Here is a 16,048-nt window from a genome sequence, read left to right as displayed (position 1 = left end):
TTTTTTTTTCATTCATTATTCTTTAAAAAAAATTATTTATTTTAAAATTTTTATTTTTTAATATAATATTTATTAAAAAATTATAATAATAAATCAATATATTTCATAAATAAACATATATATTATACCAACATAATTTTTTAAAATTAAAATTTAATATAACGTAATTTTTAACAATTAAAAAAATTACATTCTCAAATTAAATAATTTTTTTTAAATATAAATATAAATATTTATATTAAGTTTTTTTAATTGTTTATAAAGTGTATTTTTGAGGGAGGAGGGACGGCCGGCCGCCGCTTTATCGGGAGTCTTTCTACTGTCGTCTCGTTCTCTTCTGGTCACAGCAAGCAATCTCTCTTCGAGTCAAATTTTTTAGGGTTTCAATTATATGAGGTTGGTTCTCCGATCCCTTTCCTTTTATCTCTCTTTCTCTATCCACACGTTACTGTCATGATTGATTCATTTACAGTTCATCTATCTCGTTCACGCCATCTGTGGATTATTTGTTGGATTTTACAGTCACTTGCTAGTTTCTTATGTTAATTTTACGAGAATTCATTGTATTTTTGAAATTTTAAGAAGTCGGAAGTATAACTATGTGATTTGCTGCGTTGATTTCAGTTCATAGAAACGTTTGTGATTTTTTTCTTTGTTCGAGGCTTACAGTATTCAGATTAAAAATAAAGAGGAGAGGATAAGGACTGAGGTTGGTTGATGAAATTGAAATTGACAGACATGGAGACCGTAGGGCATATATTAATCATTTGGAGGAAGACAAGAGTGATGTAGTTAAGTTTTGAATGGGGTTGTGTCGGGAGAGGAGTTAAGGGAAGATCAGGGGTTCATAAGTAAGGAACATTGTCTCCATTGGTATGATGTCTTTTGGAGAAACCAAAAGCAAAGCCATGAGAGCTTATGCTCAAAGTGGACAATATTATGCCATTGTGGAGGTTCATGATTTCATACCATAGGCTTTGAGTCATGCCCTTAACTTAACCATGTCAATAGAATCCTTAAGTGTTGAACAAAGAAGTTGTGAGCCTCGAAGGTGTAATAAAAAATGACTCAAATGTCGAACAAAGAGTGTACTTTGTTCGAGGGCTCCAGAGAAGGAGTCGAGTCTCGACTGAGGGGAGGTTGTTTGAGGGCTCCATAGGCCTCAGGGGAGGTTTTATGGCTTAATTTGTTCAAGGGGAGGATTTTTTAGGATTTTTGGGAGAGGAGTTAAGGGGAAGATCATAAGTTTATAAGTAAGGAACACTATCTCCATTGGTATGAGGTATTTTGGGGAAACCCAAAGTAAAACCATGAGATATTACGCTCAAAGTGGACAATATTATACCACTGTGGAGGTTCGTGATTCCATAACAATAACAGGTAGGGTTCTTAGAATAATCTTTGTAATCATAGGACATTTTGTGTGGAATTAAGTCTTTCTGTTCTTGTGTTGATCCTCTTTATTTTCCTTTTCACTTAAAAATTATGATCATTAATTAACCTATCATTAAAGCTTCCTTGCACTGTTTTTATGCTTGTTCTTACAGTTTGGGCTCTACCAACTCCCTCTCCCTTCCCCTTATTATGCCTTTATTTCCTTTGTTTTGGTTTGACTGTGAATGGAATAATTTGACAGCCAGTAAGAAAATTGGGATAAACCATAGTTTTGGATCTATACTAACCCATTGGGCAACAGAGCCTCCATATACTGACCTAAAATACTAGGATCTAGCTCGTTTTTGTGAACTGAAACTGGTAGAATTACTTTTAGTTGAAAATAATGGTTTGAGTAATTTATTTCCAGTCATTAAAGGTTAAAGCATTTCTGATAAATGTATACATACCCATGGGGATATCGCTTAAGCTTGTGGAATTGGTCCTTCTTTCTTGTTTTGATTCATTTTCTGCCTCTTCACCTAGAGAAGCTGATCATTAATGAACCTGTTCTTCATGTTTCCCCTATAATTTTGAATTCTACTTCTTGTTATTTAGGCCCTACCTTCTTCCTCCCCCTCGCCCTTATCATGTCTGTACTTACTTGATGCACTCGGAATGGAATATATGTTGAGGATTATTGGGAGTGAGTCCCACCGTGGTTAATTTAGTGGAAGATCATGTGTTTATAAGTGAGGAATACTATCTCCATTGGTATGAGGCCTTTTGGGGAAGCCCAAAGCAAAGCCATGAGAGTTTATGCTCAAAGTGGACAATATCATACCATTGTGGAGAGTCGTGATTTCTAACAATATATTCACACCCTTTCATGAACCATTCTTTATCTACTGACTGTGCAGCAGGACCATCATTAAATGTTTTGTAGTTAAAAGAGATGGTCTGTGAGATTTTTTTCATCCTTTCTGATAAATGTAGTTTGTATGGAACAGCATGTTAGAAGGATCTGATTCTTCTCATCTTGAAAGTGGACAAGAATCTAAGGAGCAAATCGATGATCTTACTCCTGAAGACATTGCTTGGGCTGATTCTTGTCTGATTAAAGAGATACCAGATATTTTAGATGGCAATTGGAACCATATAAAGGATGCCTTGTTAGAAGTCCTCGATCTGTATCCTCAAGGTTTCGAATCTCCTCTTGCTGTTAGTGATACTGTTCCAGGAGGTATTAACGATTACATCGACGTTGACATGCTTCGGTTTAAGAATGTGAAGAAGCCAACAGAAAGAGATAGCGATGATCCTATGAACGATGTCGATTCTTCTCTTTCGTTGTCTTTTAGCACGAATCCACTTTTACCCATTTACAAAGAGGAGGATAATGTTCCAGGAGGTACTAGTGATGACATCGACATCGACATCGACATGCTTCTTTCTAATAATGTGAAGAAGCCTACATTTTTTGCGAAAGATAGCGATGATCGTATGAATGAAACAGGAATGGCTTCAGAAGATCAACAACACCACGACGACATCGATACTTCTCTATCGTTATCTTTTAACAAGAATCCATTTCTACCTACATACAAAGAGGAGGTAGATGAAAAGGAGAGTATTCAAACTGAATCTAGCCATGATTTACCAGAAATTGGATTTGAGCCTCCAATCAATGACATTTTCCAGGTCTGGGATTTGAACCTTCCTCCGATCGAAAACGATCTCGTCGAGCAGCTGAACAAAGCTCTTTCTGAAAATTCTACTGAATCAGTCCGTTTACAGGATAGTAATTTCAGAGTGGTGAAAGATTTCAATGACGATTTACTTGATAGCTTAATCGACAGCATATCTGACCTGTCTTTAGAACCGAAGAAATACTAGAAACATAGTATGGAGCTATTGATTTCTGAAATTCCGTGCGGCCGACACATGGCGCTCTGTTATTTGATAACTTCTCTCACATTCAAATAGAGGGTGCTTCCAACGAGGCTACTTGGAGGCTTAGATGATATAGTTTAGTGTGAATACATTTTTTTCTCAAGTGTTATGCCTTAGTGAAAATGATCTGATGTCTTTGATTCTTATCCTTGCAATTATCCTACGATTCTTCATTTTGCATTTTCTTATCTATTATTCTTATTTTGCATTTTCTATGACGTGATATTGGATTAAGTTGATATTGGATTAAGTGCAGGTCTAGATTATATTCTCTAAAAAAACATGGTCGATTTTTCACCAAATATTCTAAAATATTTAGACTAGTGTATCAATTTTCCACCAAATATGCTAAAATATTTAGTGAAAAATCTCGATTTTTCACGAAATATTCTAAAATATTGAGTAATAAATGTATCGATTTTCCACCCAATATTCTAAAATATTTAGATGGGAAAGTTAACAATAATAATGAAAATAGTTTTTATTTATTATTTTTGTTAGCTTGCGCTATTATCTAATGAATAAAAAGTTCTTCGTCATTTTCAACTTTACCTTTCACATTTTATGACTTCTACATGAATATCAATTATCGACAATACTTCCTATCCTTTAATTTATTCTAAAAAACTACCCGTTAATAATTTTTCTTAAAATAATTATCAAATTAAATAAGTTTTAAATAAAATTTTCTATTTTAATTTTAACATAAGATTTTTTTTTAATAATAGATTAAAATATTAACGGTGAAATGGAGCATATCAAACTAATATAGAAGATAAAAACAATTATAAAAATAAACTATAACTTTTGTTATTTAGCAAAATAAAAAGGCGTTATCTTTCTAGCGGTTGGCGTGACAACCAAGCAAAGAAATATTCTAAAAAAAACAATTTTTTTTTCTTTTTTATTATTTATTTATTTTTTAGCTTTAAATTGGTTATTATTATTTATTTATTTTTCTATTGTTATTCAAGTAACTCTTTATCGAAATTGAAGAAATCATATAAAAAAAATGACAGCAAATAATCAATAATTAGATAATAAAAAAAATTGTACCTAGAAAATATAATATTAAAGTTAATGTTTGGGAAAAATGTGGAATTTTTAATTTTTAATTTTTAACCTTGTTTTTTTTTTTAAATTAAAAGAACAATTTTTAATTTAACCAAAATTTTATTAATCCGGGAAGAACGGTAGAAAACGGTAGAAAGTGAAAAGAGATTTTGTTTCTAAGAACACAAAAACAAAATTAAAAGATTTTATGAAAAATAGAGTTTATTATATATTTTTAGTATTATTTAATAGTACCAAATTAAATATTTAACTTATTCTAGTTGATTTATTGACATATTTTATATACATTATTTTAAATATTAAATATTTATATCATGTTATTGAATTTTACGATAGATTAGGTTGGTAACCCGAACAATCCAATTAGAGTTCATAACCCAAATCAACTCAATCTTCTATTTTCTGGTTGTATTGGGTTGTCGGGTTATTTTTTTTTAATGATTTAAAAAATAGTACGTATCAGTATCACGTACATTAATATTATATATCCTCATTTCTAACCTCGGTTACAAAAGTCAAATATTCTTAATTATTATAATAATTAGTTGGTTTAGGTTATAACCTTATTTTTAGACGGATAAAAAAGAAAAGGTCAACATGTCTCAAACTCGAAGAAAAAAAAAACCAACTCAATTTTTATGGTACGGGTTGAATAGTTTGGACTAGTCGAGTTCTCAAATCATATAAACACTTCTATCACTCGCTATGAGTTTAATTTATCTCAAAAATCTCATATAAATAATTAATATTCTAATGCTCTGTTCCCCTCTCTAACCAATGTGAAATCTCACTATCCACCTCTTTAGGGCCCAACGTTCTTACTTGTACGTTGTCCGGTGTCTGAGTTTGATTATCATTTGTAACAGCTCAAGCTCATCGTTAGCAGATATTGTCCGTTTTGTCTTGTTATGTATCGTCGTATCAGCCTCATGGTTTTAAAATGTTAGTTGGGGAGAAGTTTCCAAAAGTATTTTGTTTGGGTCTCGAACATATGTGTGGGTGGGATCTTACAACTCAAACATCATAACTAATAAAACTCGGGTGTTAAGCTTTTTATCATCCTGGCGTCTAGCTATGTTTCTGCAGGACCTCCCCTACAGTATCGTCACCGCAGTAGAGTTTAACCACCAAGTTTGGAATGGATTGGTGTGGTTCCTCTACGCCTAAGACACCAGAATATCGAACCATAAACGAAGAAAGGCATGAAAGAAAAGCATATTGACTAGTGACCGTCAGATTTGGGTTCATTGCCTGCACGTCCAAACATGCTCCAAATGGTGCCTTATTGGACGCCCACTCCTTTCCCAACTCCCATCTTCCAAGCTATTAATCAACTACTTCACTTATTTTATCCTAAAAAATAAACTATATTCTAATCACTATTTTAAATTATTATTCCATAATTTAATAATAATTCAATAATGTGACGTTTACGTGACATTCGACTAAAAAACATTACATGAATGAACCAAAATCACATATGAATTAGAGCAATTTCGAGGATAAAATGATCAACGATTAACAATTCAACTCACTGTTTATACTAACAATTGTACATTTTTTTTTTGTTTTGCCTAATTTAAGCTCGGTTTGGATTGGGTTAAATTTTTTGAAAACTGAAATTTTTGGTTCGGTTCGCTGATTGACATTTTTTTTTTGTAATGTCAACCCGAACAACCTAAAAATAGGGTTACAACTTAATCTTACCTTACGTTTAAGAAGGTTAATGCGTCGTGACTTATAAATATTTGATATTTAAACTTCATAAGATTTTAATTATTAATATAACATGCAGTAAGAATAAGTATGGTTTTTTTAAATAATAATAAAAAGAACCATTCGACAACTCAACCTAACCCGAAAATAGAGAATTGGGTTGGGTTGGAGTGTGAACTTTGTTCGAGTTGCTCGGATCACCAACTCAACATATTAGTCCAACAGATGTTTTCAACTCAACTTTTTCTAATTCGTGTTCACTTTTAACGTGTCCATAAAAGTTCGAGGACTAAAAGATAAAATATAAATATATATATATATATATATATATATATATATATTATTTTGACCGACAAATATCGAAAACATTTTATTATAGAATTGGTGGACAAGATTTGAATATTAAATATTTAAATTTTGATTTAATTTATATTTGGAATTTATTAAGTAAATGTCTTTATCTAAAAAAAATTAAACCAATGTCAAATACCTAATATCAATTGTTTAGCAATAAATGGAAAATAAATAATTCTATTCATTTTTTCTCTCCCTACCCTTTGATTATGATTGCTACGGATGTTGAAGGGTGAGATTGAGTTGGAAATGTCTTCTTTACCCTTCACATTTTAATTTCGTTGACTTTTAGGTCAATTCAAATAATAAATTTTATTTTTTATTTTTTAATTTGAATCTTCCTTCAAAATATATTTTAATTACTATTGAAATATACTCAAGTTGACAGTAATTATTTAATTATGTTATAACGCCTCTAAAATTTTATAATTATATTTATATAGTTAATAAACTTTTAAAAAAATTAATTATAGGTCGATTAGACGATGGGTATGAAGTATTTCAAGAGAGTCGAGTCAACCGTACAAAATAAGAGCACGTAAATCATAAAATTTGATAAGATTTAATGTCTCTACTCGAGTAAAAGTGTTATGTGTCAATTCTCGTTAAAACTCGAAGTTAAAAAGACAAAGATAGTCCGAAATTCAAATTTCCTTACTGTTGAATGTTGTTGAAAAAAAAAGATTAATTTAATTTTATTACGCCGTAATTAAATTACCATAGATTAATTTATAAGTGATTTCTTGTCAATCACTTTAGAATCAAATCATTTCAAAATTAGTTGAGAGATAATCAACTTTAGATTGATTATTTACAAAAGAAAATAAAAATAAAATAATAACAATAATGATTATAAAGCAATATGATTAGAATATAATTAACACAAAAAATAATATTTAAATTTAGAATTTAACAAAAAAAATCAATTTAATATTTATTATTATTCTAATAAATTATTGTTTCTAAATTTTACAATATTAAATTAAAGAAAAAAATGGGAAAAAAAAAAAGAAAAAAAAGGCGCTATCAGTATTTATTATTCATTTTGTCAGCTTTCCCACGCTTTTCTTTCCGTTTCGCTCCAACAGGCTCCCCGCAGATCCAACGGTCACCGACAGCCATATTTGGAAACAACGCTGCCACGTGGCGTCATATCTGCCCATCTCGCCTCTTAATTTATTCTTTAATTTTTATTTTTTTTCCATCACGTGGTACTCCAAGCCTTTTAAAGTGTAGAGGGTATTTTAGTCATTTTACATTAAATAAACATGAATTTTCGGAGCTAAAAAATAATATATGTTAATTAATATTTAATTATTTTACGATTAAATATTTTTTGAAATGAAATAAATGGTGAGAATAATTTTAATTTAATTTTTTTATGTAATTTATTTAAATGAAAAAAGGAATAGAAATGAAAATTTTAAATTACGTGGGATAATTGAAATTTACGGAGTTGTTGACAGAGAAAAAAGATGCCGAGGGTACTTTGGTCATTTCACTTTACTACATTTTTTTTTTCTTTCCCGGTGGAGAGAGGTTCGGTTGGAGGAGAAATTTCAACTTTGTTGACGTTCCCATCGGGTTCTCATTTGCTTCCACCGGCCATTGGTTCATCACAAATTTCTCTCCTCCCCGAGACTAAGACTGCCGGCGACCGGTGCTGAATCCGCGCCGCTGCAGCCACCGCATTCTGCTTCTACTTTTTTCACGTTATACGGCTGCGGCCGGTGTTGATTCGCCGGTGTTGTGTTACTGTTTCATCTACTTCCGTTCTTCTCGATTGATTTCCACCTTTCTATGTCCGGTACATTCACTTTCACCTGCTTGCTTTTTTGTTTTTTTTTTTTAAGGCTTCTCTCTCTAATTGGCACGCGGACGCTTTATTCCACTCGTAAAGCCTCCTCGTCTTCGCTAATTTACTCTGGAGCTGCACCTTGATTCATTTTCTCTAATTGTAGTTTATGTAATCATTTCTGCGTAGCTGATTTTTTTTCAACTTGGAGGAATCCTTGGATTATTGTTGCTTAGCTGATCTTCATCTCGGAGGAAGCCGCGGGGTATTGTTTCTTTCTCGACGGTTTAATTGTCCAGTGGCTGCTCATGATTTGATTCTTGTGAGGTTTTCGTTGGAAATTGCTGCATTCGAAGTTTGCTTTGAGTCGAAGTAAAACGATGAGTTCCAGAGTGTAATTATTTTGGAGATAAGATTTCAATATTCTTACTTAACTGGAGATTTGTTGAAGACGAGCTAACCGTTAAAATTGTATAAGAACGCCGTTGCGTAAAACTTCCTAACCGATGCTTGCATTCTGATACGCACATTGTGCGGATTTTTTCAGTTTTGGAACGATTATTTAATAGATTCTGGTTGTTTTCTTAAAGTACACGAGGCTTGAAGACGACGAAAAGCGCAGCAGAGTAGCAGAGGCTTCGGATCAGACCGAGGCCGCAAAGAAAAGAAGAAAGGAAAAGGGGAATTTAAAAAACGACGGTGTCTGGAGGATCGCATCCATTTCTGGAGCAAGTAGGCCATTGCGTTCGATTGCTGAAACGCGTCGCTGAACCGAATGGCATCATTTTGGGCGACAGTTTTCTGAAAGGACAGACGATTCGACAGTACGTTTTTCTTTTTGTTCCGCGTCTTCTATATTTTAATTTCAAAATTCCAAGTACCAGTAACATCTAAACGCACCTCATCGTAAAGAGCGATAATGAAAACGCAAAGAAAATAATGTTCTGAATTCTGATGGTTGGATGACAATGCTTACCATTTTCAAATTCCTCGAATTTGTCCGTAATCTTTGTGGGTCTCCACTACTAGGAAGGTTTCTGTCTTACATGACTTTATAGGAAACACCCCTACAAAAAAAAAAAAAAAAAAAAAAAAAAAAAAAAAAAAGGGNGGGGTTAAAGGGATGCGTAGAACTGAAGGTTAAGCTAGATTGCTGAAGGTTTAACCATAATATGGCAATTGTCGTCGATCTACTTTCTCACTTTTATCATTTTGCGGGTGGCGGGTAAATACCCATGATTAGCTTGTAGTTGCACTTATTAATATTCTTTCTACTGTTGGTTGGCTGGTCAGATCAGAAGACATGGCTTGCTGAATGGTTACGACACTAAGTAATTAGCATTTGTTTTGCAAAATAGTATTATTTAGTGAATATCGATATTTTATGCAGGTAATTTCAGCCATTAAGGAGCTATAAGCTTTCTTTTTCTTGTTCAGGAAACTGATTTATTTATATATCTCAACAGTTCTGAAAACATGCCAAGCATGAGCACAATGACTCGGGCACCTATGCTTGTTTTCATCTTCGAGAGAACTACAATTATGGATTGATATAGACTAAATCGAGGTGGTGGCCTGGTTGGCTGGGAGAAGGATTGGCGACATTGAGAAATGGGGGCAGTTGCTGGAGAGGAGCTAATGAAGTTGGAGAAAATGCAGGGGATAAATTCTCGTGAAGAGAAAATCCTTGTTTTAGTAAGATTGAGACCTTTGAATGAGAAGGAGATTATGGCGAATGAAGTAGCAGATTGGGAGTGCATCAATGATACTAGTATCTTGTACCGGAATACCCTACGGGAGGGGTCCACATTTCCGAGTGCCTATACTTTTGGTAAGAAATTATTATCTCTCTTGCTTTTTAATATCCTTTGTGAAACCACCATTAGTTAGTCTATTGGTCAAGAATGACCGATTAAAGGATTTTAGAGGAAATGAGTTCAAGCCAAGGTGGCTACCTATCTAGGACTTAATATTTTACAAGTTACCTTGGCAACCAAATATAGTGGCCTTAGACGGTTGTCCTATGAGATTAGTCGAGTCGAGGTGTGCACAAGCTGGTGCGGATACTCAGGGATATCAAAAAGAAAAAGAAGAAAAAAAAAAAAAATTAAAATCATTTGTAAAACATATGAAAACATGTAACTTTTTGGGATAACATTCAAGGATAAGACACAATCTTTCTTTTACAGATTTTTATTGAACACTTTGATAGTTTCATTTATTTAAGCTTGAAGGATTTCGCTTCATCACTTGATAATATTATATATACATGTTGTTTGTTATATGAGACATTGTATTAGTGATTATTACGTTTTACCTGACTGTGGCTTTGTAAATTAAGTCCATCTTTCAAATGATTTCTATACCTGTACATTACGGTATTTAAGGATGGCATTGATATGGGTATAACTTTTGACTTTAATGGTTTTGTAGTAGAGGTTTATTTCATTTCTGCTCATCCTTTTTTGGTGACAGATAGAGTATTTCGAGGCGAGTGCTCTACCAAGCAGGTGTACGAGGAAGGAGCCAGAGAAATTGCATTTTCTGTAGTCAGTGGTATCAACTGTAAGCACATAATTTTGTTGCAGTTTGATATCTAACATGCCAAGGTTTCTAATGAATAAGTAAAGACCTTACTCCAATTATATGCTTTCAATTTTCCAGCGAGTATTTTTGCATATGGTCAAACAAGCAGTGGAAAGACATACACCATGGATGGAATTATTGAATATTCAGTGGCAGATATATTTGATTACATTAGGAAGGTGAGTTAATTGTGGTGATTGTAAGACGCTCTTTACCTTTACCATAAGCAAGCTCTATTCTTATTGTCTTTGTTTGTTTTCTTTTCCTCAAAAAAAAAAAAAAAAAAACAGCATGAAGAAAGAGCATTCGTTGTGAAATTTTCAGCAATTGAAATATACAATGAAGCTGTTAGAGACCTACTGAGCACAGATTCTACTCCTCTCAGGCTGCTAGATGACCATGAGGTGGATATATTGTTTTTTATATGTATAAGAAAAAAACTTCTATTATTTTCCTATTTTGGCATTTCTCACAGTTTTTTATTATCAATAGCGAGGAACTATTGTGGAGAAAGTCACCGAGGAAACTCTGAGGGACTGGAACCATCTAAAGGAGCTCCTTTCAGTGTGTGAAGGTGAAGCATTTTGAAAAATCTTGCCAGTCTGTTTATTTCATATCTGAATGAAATCTTGTTATAATGTGCAGCTCAACGGCAAATTGGAGAGACCTCACTGAATGAGAAAAGCTCTAGATCTCATCAGATTATTAAACTGGTGTGCTTCACGTCTCTTCTTAATTAATCACTCGATCAATCTGATTGAAGGATTCAATTTTCATCTCAGGGATAAAATTATTTCAAACTCCTTATTTGTTGATTCCTGCAGACAATTGAAAGTTCTGCTCGAGAGTTTTTAGGAAAAGACAATTCAACCACCCTTGCTGCTAGTGTGGTACTTACGACCATCTAACTCTATATTGTGTGTAAATAACCATATAACTAATATACTGACTATGTTTCCTCCAATGTGAGAGAAACAAATAGTCTTTAACTCCTTTTCACTCTCCTGTCCTTTCTGGCAGAATTTTATCGATTTAGCTGGGAGTGAACGCGCAGCTCAAGCATTATCAGCAGGAGCAAGATTGAAAGAAGGTTGCCACATAAATCGCAGTTTACTCACTCTGGGTACTGTTATTCGCAAATTAAGGTACTTAAAGTCCTCTTTCCTTCCTTTACGTTGTTGACTTTTTTACTATTCAAGCTCTGTTGGAAACTATTCTGCTTTGTCACTGTGGGCTTAGTTCTTCTGCCAGAGCTTATCTGTTTCTCTTTTCCCCTTTAGATTTGAGCGAACGTTTATTTTTTGCGAACTTGCCACTGATGGTGTGTCATGCATATTCTCTAATGAGTCAAGAATAAATATAGATTTTCACCAGTGTCTACAATCATTTTTGCATTGGTATATTTTTTGGCTTTGCTTGTATCCTACTTACACAAGCTTAAGATTTATCATTCTGGTCTACCGTGTTGTGTGACTTGTATCTGTTTCTGATAGTTCAATAACGCTCCCCAGCAGTTTTTGCTTAGTAAGGGTTTCCTGATGTTTCACTAATCTATGTAGTTGTCTAGTTGATATTCCCACAAGATGGTGGTTTAAAAATTTTACGTATATAATTTTAGTCTGATTTTGAATGGGAATTGCATCTCGGGAAGACACATTTATGGAAAAATTTACTTTAGCCATTATGGACGTTTTTGCGATTGGAAAGGAAGATAATATTTGGAGTAAAATGATGACATATTGTGTAAAAAAATCAAATTAGTTGATGACTAAATGTTACAATTCTTGCTCGAAAAATGAAGAAAGGTTTGTCGGAAATTGCCGGTTGGGTTGGTCCAACCAAGAAAGGGATGGGAGTCTTTGGGTATTGCTGAGGAGAAAATAAGACTGAAATCACCTATTGATTGAAGCTCTACGCTGTGGAATCTTCCGGGTCCCAGGTAGCATTCGGGTTTAATCCTTTGAGTTCAAGGAGGGAGGAAGGCTTTATAAAAGCGGCTTTTGCCGTTCTCAATCGCCTTCATCGCCCTGCCCTCTCACTCTTCCTCACTTCCTCTCATTCTCTTTTTCTCTCTTTTTTTTCCTTCTTTCTTTCTTTCTTTTTTTTTTAATCACAGTAGATGAAGCTCTTTGTACTTTCCAAAAACTTAGAGAATATATTGGTTTTAATTGGTCTGTAATTTGGTGCAGCAAAGGAAGAAATGGCCATATCAATTACAGAGACTCTAAGCTGACGCGCATATTGCAGCCCTGCTTAGGTGGTAATGCTAGAACAGCCATCGTCTGTACATTGAGCCCTGCAAGAAGTCATGTTGAACAAACTAGAAACACTCTCTTGTTTGCTTGTTGTGCAAAAGAGGTGACAACAAAAGCACAAGTCAATGTGGTGATGTCTGATAAGGCTTTGGTTAAGCATCTGCAGAAAGAGTTAGCTAGATTGGAGAGTGAGTTGAGAACTCCTGCCCCTGTTTCGTCCAGTTCTGACTACGCAGCCTTGCTTAAAAAGAAAGATCTTCAAATTGAGAAGGTTGTATTTTCTACCTGAATTCGTGCACAAGATATATACTTGAATTAATTTCAAGTTCTTTAATTTCTTCTTGGCTCCCTTGATCTGAAATTTATTTGTGCCATAATGAGGAACTAGACATTTCAAGAAGCCTTTTCTTTCCTTCTGGAAATTGGAGAAAAATGTTCAAATAAGTGACACATTTATTTGATGTAGTTATTGTTTGGCAGAACCTGTTCATCATTTGCATATCTTTTTTGTGGCAACTGCAAGAAAAAATAAAATTTCTATTAGCACCCGACCACAGCTGAATAGTTTATTTACTTCAATTTTATCGAATCTATATCTGTTCTACAATTAAGTTTGGTGTCAAGAATTGCATGAGAGAAGGCCTGAAGATTACATTATGTTTCATCTTGCAGCTGGCAAAAGAGAATAGAGAGCTCACTAAGCAAAGGGATCTCGCTCAATCCCGGATTGAAGATTTACTTCGTATGGTTGGACATGATGATGCCTCGAGAAAGGTGAACATTTACTGACAAATGCTAATGTGGTTTACTTGCATACATATATTAGTCATTTACCTTGCTTGCCTTCTTTCCAGGTTATCAAAAGTAGTCATTCCAAATTGCAAGCAAGGGATGCCTTGGAGGATGAAGGTTCAGGATCAGAAACTTCAAGTGTGATTGATTCTCGTGGTACGGATATGGGTGGAAAATCTTTCAACAACCATTATTCTGATGGAGAGAGTGATGATGGAAAGAGGTTCCTCGACTCTAACTCAGGTCATAGTGGAACGACCACCGCTGTGACTGATTCTCGTGGTATGGATATGGGTGGAAAATCTTCCAACAGCCATTATTATGATGGAAAGAGGTTCCTTGACTCTCACTCAGGTCGGAGTGGAATGACAACCGCTGTGACTGATTCCCGTGGTAAGGATATGGGTAGAAAATCTTCCAAAAACCATTATTATGATGGAAAGAGGTTCCTTGACTCTCACTCAGGTCAGAGTGGAATGACAACCGCTGTGACTGATTCTCGTGGTATGGATATGGGTGGAAAATCTTTCAACAATCATTATTATGATGGAAAGAGGTTCCTTGACTCTCACTCAGGTCGGAGTGGAATGACAACCGCTGTTGCAATGGAAGAAGATTCCGATGACTGCAAAGAAGTTCAATGTATTGAAATGGAGGAATCAATCAGGGACGATGGCTTGTTACTCCATGCTCCTAATAATAGTGGATTCAGAGGAACGCCTCTGTCTGGGTCAAACTATGGGAATATGGTAGGTCATGAAATGATATCAACCGCTGTGAATGGGAACGGAGAAGTGCGTCAGATTCAGAATAATTCAACTAATGATCAAGTGGAGCAAGGACTCCGTGATGTAAGAAGAACGGCCATTACTTCTACTAGCAGTCCTTACTGCCACGATGCAAATTCACAGGTTGCTGCCGATATGTCAAGCTCCAGAAGCTGGAGACGTAGAGAAAATCTCACGACGGAGTTACCACCTGATAAAGCGGAGACCACCCCTCCACATGGATTTGAGAAAAGCTTTCCTGGAAGGCCTGAAGGTTTTGAACGGAAACTCCCACAATTAGACTTTGATGGCAGGCTCTTGAGACTTGATTCTCAGTCTTCTATAGGAAGTGCTCGGAGCACAAAAACTTCTGCAGATGATGACATTACTCGCTTAGACACCTTTGTTGCCGGACTGAAGAAAATGACCAACTCAGAGTATGGGAAAGAACTTGCTGATGGACAGGTAGGGATGTACTAATTTCCTTTTCTTGAAATTGATTGCATAGGTTCCAAGATAATCTAAGTTTCCATAATCTCATGCGGATGGGCAATCATATGGTATGTGCTTTAAAACTTGGGTGATTTATATCTTGGCGCATGTTAATGCTGTGATTTATGACATAAGCCAACTTGATATCTCTTCTTTCTTAGCTTGATTATGGGTCTCCTTCAAGTCTATCTTTATTGCCAAGGGGCAATTTGTGAGTGTCCAGGGCAGCTTGCCTGCACCTCGTCTTGCTGTTGCAACAATAATATGCATGTGATTGCTAATTTGCAACTTAAAGCAAATGATATCCCCAGCCACTTTTTAGATCAACGCATTGATTGGGCGATTCCTCTTGCGTTAATCTCACAATTTGCTTGATGACATTGATATCAATTGATCAATTTACGAATCAGTATTCAGGTCTAAATATTTTCATTTCTCCTGATAATTAGAAGTGTGTTCTTACTAGGTTCTAGAGGACGGGCAAGAAACGGATTTCTTAAGGAACATAAAAGGTGCTAGAGGACAGACAGGGCAGGGTGCATTAGTCTCATCGGATTGGAGCCAAGAATTTCAGAGGCAGCAGAGGACGATTATTGAGCTTTGGCAAACTTGCAACGTCTCGATTGTCCACAGAACATACTTTTTCATGCTGTTCAAAGGTGATCCGGCCGATTCCATTTACATGGAAGTAGAGCTTAGGAGACTTTCTTTTCTGAAGCAAACATTTTATTACGGTAATGAAGCTATTGAAGATGGCCGGAAACTCACTTTTGCTTCAAGGTTAGTCCTCGTTCTAGCATGTTTTATCTTTGATTACTAGCTTCTTACCATATGTTTAGAATTCAAAAAAAAAAAAAAAAAAAAAAAAAAAAAAAAAAAAAAAAAAAAAA

At 34.7% G+C, this 16,048-nt stretch overlaps 2 protein-coding genes across 6 annotated transcripts in view; both read left to right on the top strand.

Annotated features, from left to right (window-relative positions):
* Positions 1 to 276: 276 nt before the first annotated feature.
* LOC111792251 lies at positions 277 to 3,513 on the top strand. Its single transcript, XM_023673608.1, has 2 exons — positions 277 to 396; positions 2,385 to 3,513. Exons 1-2 carry the CDS (start codon positions 392 to 394, stop codon positions 3,268 to 3,270), a joined length of 891 nt encoding a protein of 296 aa, XP_023529376.1. The 5' UTR covers positions 277 to 391; the 3' UTR covers positions 3,271 to 3,513.
* A 4,506-nt stretch (positions 3,514 to 8,019) lies between these two features.
* The window catches only part of LOC111792969 (kinesin-like protein KIN-7E), a 10,120-nt gene continuing 2,091 nt past the window's right edge, over positions 8,020 to 16,048 (top strand). Inside the window, exons 1-15 of one of the 5 annotated variants that reach the window (XM_023674604.1) lie at positions 8,020 to 8,278; positions 8,456 to 8,531; positions 8,857 to 9,090; positions 9,733 to 10,097; positions 10,742 to 10,831; positions 10,931 to 11,031; positions 11,143 to 11,256; positions 11,345 to 11,426; positions 11,498 to 11,565; positions 11,677 to 11,742; positions 11,873 to 11,997; positions 13,042 to 13,378; positions 13,780 to 13,881; positions 13,962 to 15,131; positions 15,625 to 15,938. In XM_023674604.1, the coding sequence (XP_023530372.1) occupies positions 9,878 to 10,097; positions 10,742 to 10,831; positions 10,931 to 11,031; positions 11,143 to 11,256; positions 11,345 to 11,426; positions 11,498 to 11,565; positions 11,677 to 11,742; positions 11,873 to 11,997; positions 13,042 to 13,378; positions 13,780 to 13,881; positions 13,962 to 15,131; positions 15,625 to 15,938 (2,789 nt within the window). In that variant the 5' untranslated portion in view covers positions 8,020 to 8,278; positions 8,456 to 8,531; positions 8,857 to 9,090; positions 9,733 to 9,877. The other 4 variants (XM_023674606.1, XM_023674605.1, XM_023674607.1 and 1 more) reach the window with 4 other exon arrangements.

This window comes from Cucurbita pepo, chromosome LG04, assembly GCF_002806865.2.
Source record: "Cucurbita pepo subsp. pepo cultivar mu-cu-16 chromosome LG04, ASM280686v2, whole genome shotgun sequence".
NCBI classification, from domain to species: Eukaryota; Viridiplantae; Streptophyta; class Magnoliopsida; order Cucurbitales; family Cucurbitaceae; genus Cucurbita; species Cucurbita pepo.
The sequence above is the reverse complement of the archived record's forward strand: the minus strand, read 5'-3'. Positions and strand labels throughout refer to the sequence as shown.